Genomic DNA, 5,092 nt, shown 5'->3' on the forward strand with positions numbered 1-5,092 from the left:
TAGTAGTAGTGTGTGTGTGTAGTACGTATATATATATATATATATATATATATATATATATATATATATATATATATATATATGATAATACGCTCTTTTTGTCTGGAGGAACTTTCCGCATTCAGTGTTTTAATATTGATTAAAAAGAAAATGTCACTCACTGTCCAGATCCGCGAGGATAGCTTCGCTAGCCACGTCCAAACTTCTCGTGAGGCATTTTCGCAGCTGTGATGTGGTGTCCGCGTGGTAGTCCTTTAAATCCTGTAACGCCGTCTCTACTGTCATAGGGAGCTTCTCGATCCCGACCGCCATCACCTCGTTGCATATTATCATTGTCACCATGCAAGAGCTGAAGCAACGCATCAAAGATTATGAATAACGTAGTGAGTGCTTGCTTTAGGTAAAAGGTTTTCCAACGTCATAGTAAGACGAATAGCTGTCTACTTAAACCTCCTATCTCTCTTCCACTTAACTTCATTTATTCTCTCTCTCATATTACTCTAATATTATATAATAGCAACTTAAACGTAAATGTATATAAAAAATTATATTAGTATAATATAATTTTTATTTTAATTAACATTTATTTATATACTGTGTATGTATTTAGTACTTCTAAATGTACACTTCAATTTTCTATCTTACTACTAAAAATTATTAAAAATAAAACGAAAACTGTGTTTATATCTAGTAAAATTGTCCATATTAATTTTAAAATAATAAAATCTTTTCATAATCATGGAAATTTCACCATTCGCGACGATTACTCACGAAGTGTAATCAACAAGGACAGAAGTATCAAGGAACGCGAGTAGGGTTGGAAGTGAAGGTAATAAGTTTTCGGAGCGTCGTCTAAGAACAGAGAATCGTCATAGATCCTACCCAAGTATAAAGACGAGAATGGTGAGGAGAAATGCGAGAACACTCGGATACTGAGAAGGTTTGTAATCCTCTCTGATTGGACGACAAGCGAACCAAAGTTCTATGCCAGGTATTATGCAGGCCAATACGCAGCACATGCCTACTAAGACCAGAAAAGCTGCTTCCACGTGCATAGACTGTAAAAGTAAGATTAGGGACAATGCGTTTGAGAAACTTGACAGTAGTATTTATGTGACGTTAGATCGCGAAAATTATGTATCGCACATCGTAGGATATTCTCTTTGCAGAAAAGCTCTCGGAAATATCGAGGATTCCGTTGCAAGGATCTAATAAAGATTTGCACTTTCTTTAATGAACCACTTCGTTATTCACCGGAAGTTAAATATTTCTGATTTCTCAGCATGATTTCGCCTTACCTCTGAAATCAATTTACTGGTGCTTATGCGATTTTCCACGGCGTCTACTAGTAGATCTATAACGAGCAAGATAAATTATGATTTCTATGCATCGCTAATTGGAAGAAAGGTAATAGTATGAAAGTAGTCAAGAAATCTATTAAATTTAAATTACTTACTGAATAGAGAGCTATTAAATGGTAGATAAAGTAATTAGATAAAAAACGTTAAGAATTCTCATGTTAATAATATATATGTTGTAATATTTAAAAAATAAAAAGAAACTCTGCTCCTTTTACATGATCATATATATATATATATATCAATAATTATCGATCTCTTTTCATATAAATATCGTACTCCATATAAGTGAAAAATATCTTTTAACTGCGATTGCAGTCATCTATAAAACTTAATCAATCATAGAATTAAGAATTATAAACGTTCAGGCATTTGAACGAAAAGACATTTGAATGAACAGTTCAAATGCATCGTATTTTGAAGCATTTTACACGTTTTGTATAAGCATTTTACATTGCATGTGAAATGTCGCTCCCTTTTTTTTAATTGAAACAGCTTGCGTATGAATTATTAATGTGGCTTGGCGCCTCGTAAAATGTTGAAAATTGATTTTATTGAAACACATTTATCGAAACGCATGTATTTTAACGGTTTACGAGCTTACTAAAAAGAGATTTCGCAAAACCATTTATGATTGCCATTAAATCTTACCGGTCGGTATGTCGTAAGGTTGTACGAAGAACAAAAAGCCTCTGAGGAAATCGAAAGCGAACCATCTCTTATCGAGATGTAAATTCATCATCTTGTAACGTTCCTTCGTCGTGAATTTCGGAAACTTTAGCCTTGGCTTCTCATCCCAGTCTTTGGGTAAGGTCAATGTTCTCTGCGACACGTTCGAGTTGTTCTTCGTACTGTCCACAAGCACATCCGCCGCCATGTCCATCTCGCTCTCTCGTGCCTCGTTTGGAGATCGAAGAATGAGAAAGCTGTTCGTGGTCGAGCAATTGTTACTGCTTGGGATCGAATCAGTTGAGACCAACTCTTGAAGCATGTACGCCTTCGAGGTTACGATGAGCAGAAGGAATACTAGCAATTTTAGAGAAGCGAAATTTATATGATGTTGTCGCCTTACTGTTCACGCGCGAATCAGAATAATGAAAAATCTATTGAGATTTAGATTAATAAACTGTAAAAATTATTTTAATATATTGTATTTGAATTTTATAGAAAAATTTATATTATTATCTTTTCAGACATTTTCACAAATTTACATGATTTTGTATTTTTTCTTATATTTTTATTAATATTTTTCCATGATATACGCTTGAAGATTCCACTGCATCAAGTTGCGTTTAAGTGGAGTAAAATTGAAATTTCAACTAACATTCTCTCTTTGAATACCGCTTTACGTTCCACTTAAATCTTAAAAAGTACACGCGCAGAAAGTACAGTTTTTTTGACGTATATAAAAATTTAGCTAGATCTGAAAATAATTTTACTGAACTATTATTGTAGAATAATTATGTAGGGCATTTTGCAATTGAAGCGAGTTCTAGAACATTAAAATATTTTTGTTTATTACACTTGAATTTCCTTCATAATTATTTTAATGATTTTGAAAATTTTTGATTCCATCAAAATTATTTTCAAATTTGTATTTACTTAAATTTTTAAATTTGTCAGCAAAACCATTCTTTTCGTATAGCATTGTTAGATAATATTTTTAAAAAAATCTGCATGTTTAAAAAATGTAGTATTAAATGTATTGTTTTTATCATTTAATAGTTAAATGGCAATTAAAGTTGATTGCATTTAAAAAATCTTGTCTAACATTGCTTTGTCTAATATTCTAATATTATCTCTGTAAAAATTTTTTTATTTTAGTCTCATTTAAAATTTATGACAAATTGAATTTTCTCTTGGTAATTTCCTTCTAATATTCGGCAAATTTATTATCGATAGTGATGTTCGAAATTAAATGGAGATTATTTAGACGTTATTTAGACGTAATTGAAGATTACACAACACAAGCAGAAGAGCTTTGAATCCTTATGAAACACTCTCTGAAGCGACACGAAATTCAAAATAGAATGTCGCTTCTTCTATTTGCGCTTCTTTATGTCGAATCTTCTTGAGAATGATAATTTCGAAGCGTTTTAACAAAAAACGAGATGTATCTTCGCGAAAAAATTAGTCTGTTTTACATAACGTGGAATCAAGATATATCAAATGATCGTGCCTTGGATTACAATCATTTTTCACCGATTTCCAACGCTTTTCCCTGTACGATAATCGGCACCGGCAACAATTACGTCTTTATTGAATCGCAGTTGCAGGTAGACTGTCATTTTTAGTATTTGTAAAGGCTTCTGCGAAACCCTGCAAGTGTATTGTGATGTTGTCGAACCCTACGGAGACAATAAGTTAGATTGGGGATTGACTAAGCAAGAAAAATGGTGTCACACAATAAGATTACTATAAGATCAAGAAATAGTACAAAATGCAATTGGATAATACAAAATAAAAAGATAAAATATAGGTAAAAGAACAAGTTATAAAAGCAAATTATAATAACACACATTGTGTTTAAAGTATTAAAGTAATAATATAAACAATATTTATAATATTTTAAGTAAACTTGAGACTAACTAAATAAAATAAATTAATAAACCAAATAAACTTGTCGGTAGCGCCTGTAATATATCGTATAACTTGTTGATACATTTATATATAAAAATGTTTTGCAATATTTATGTTTCTATTAAATTAAGCACGTAATTGCTGACTCAGGTACCAATATGGTTGCTCTCACATGTAACAAATAAATTCCGAATAATAAATAACAATATAGTAGATAATAAATTAAAATTAATTTTTACTTAAGTGTTGATATGTAACATCGATTATATGATCTTTTCTCTTTCAATGTAAACCTGTATTATTTATTATTTAATATAAAATTTAAGGATGTTAAAATTTTATTAATGTTAGATATATTTTTATGCGTTTGTAGTTTATGGGAATATTAATGCACTGTTGATCGCGGAGTTATTTCATTCCTGGTCAAAAACAGTCCTGTTAGAAAACAGCCTGGAAACAGTTCGGAACATTGCAATTCTGTCGAACGAAAAGTTAGTAAAATATATCAATAAAGTTTTTATTTCTGCAATTTATTACAAAAGTTAGCTAATGGGAAAAATTAATGAGGCTACTATTTCAATTTGAAAATGTAGCCTAATAAAATGCCATAAAATAATTTTATATGTATATCTCCAGAATGTTTTTATTTACTTTCCTTTATTTTTATTTAATGAAAAAGATGCCAATTAAAAAAAGATAATATAATTAAATTCTTTGTGCAAGTTTTTTGTCACAGCTCATGATTTTGACGTCCTTGTTACATATTTAATTATGAAAGAGAAGAGACAAATACTGTTTATAGTTTAAGCTCGACTACATCATCAATAATCCTTTGAAGAAGATCAAGTGAATATAATGTGATTTATTGTTCATTTTTATTAATAAAATCTTCGAATTAAAGTTAAAATATAATTCTAAACTAAATGGTGATAACGAACTTGAATAGAAATTTCTCACCAATTCATTATAATTTATTGAATCTGTCTATCGACTACTGACGGATATTATATTCGCGGAATGTTCTGGTGGAATTACTTAGAAAGTATTCCAAGGGTATGTCATAGAATGTACTAACGACTGGAATTTTAACCAACGTCTGTCCACTTTGTGCCTTATTAAATAGCGCTGTGAAGTTAATATGAGAGACTTTGTTG

General features: G+C 30.6%; 1 protein-coding gene across 1 annotated transcript in view; it reads right to left on the reverse strand.

The window, feature by feature from the left end:
- The window catches only part of LOC105618225 (prominin-1-A), a 26,156-nt gene extending 23,807 nt beyond the window's left edge, over positions 1–2,349 (reverse strand). Inside the window, 4 exon segments of the mRNA XM_012199770.1 lie at positions 162–349; positions 883–1,058; positions 1,299–1,354; positions 2,010–2,349. Coding sequence (XP_012055160.1) covers positions 162–349; positions 883–1,058; positions 1,299–1,354; positions 2,010–2,349 — 760 coding nt within the window.
- Between the last annotated feature and the right edge of the window lie 2,743 nt (positions 2,350–5,092).

The sequence above is a fragment of the Atta cephalotes genome, assembly GCF_000143395.1.
Source record: "Atta cephalotes unplaced genomic scaffold scaffold00001, whole genome shotgun sequence".
Classification (NCBI taxonomy): domain Eukaryota; kingdom Metazoa; phylum Arthropoda; class Insecta; order Hymenoptera; family Formicidae; genus Atta; species Atta cephalotes.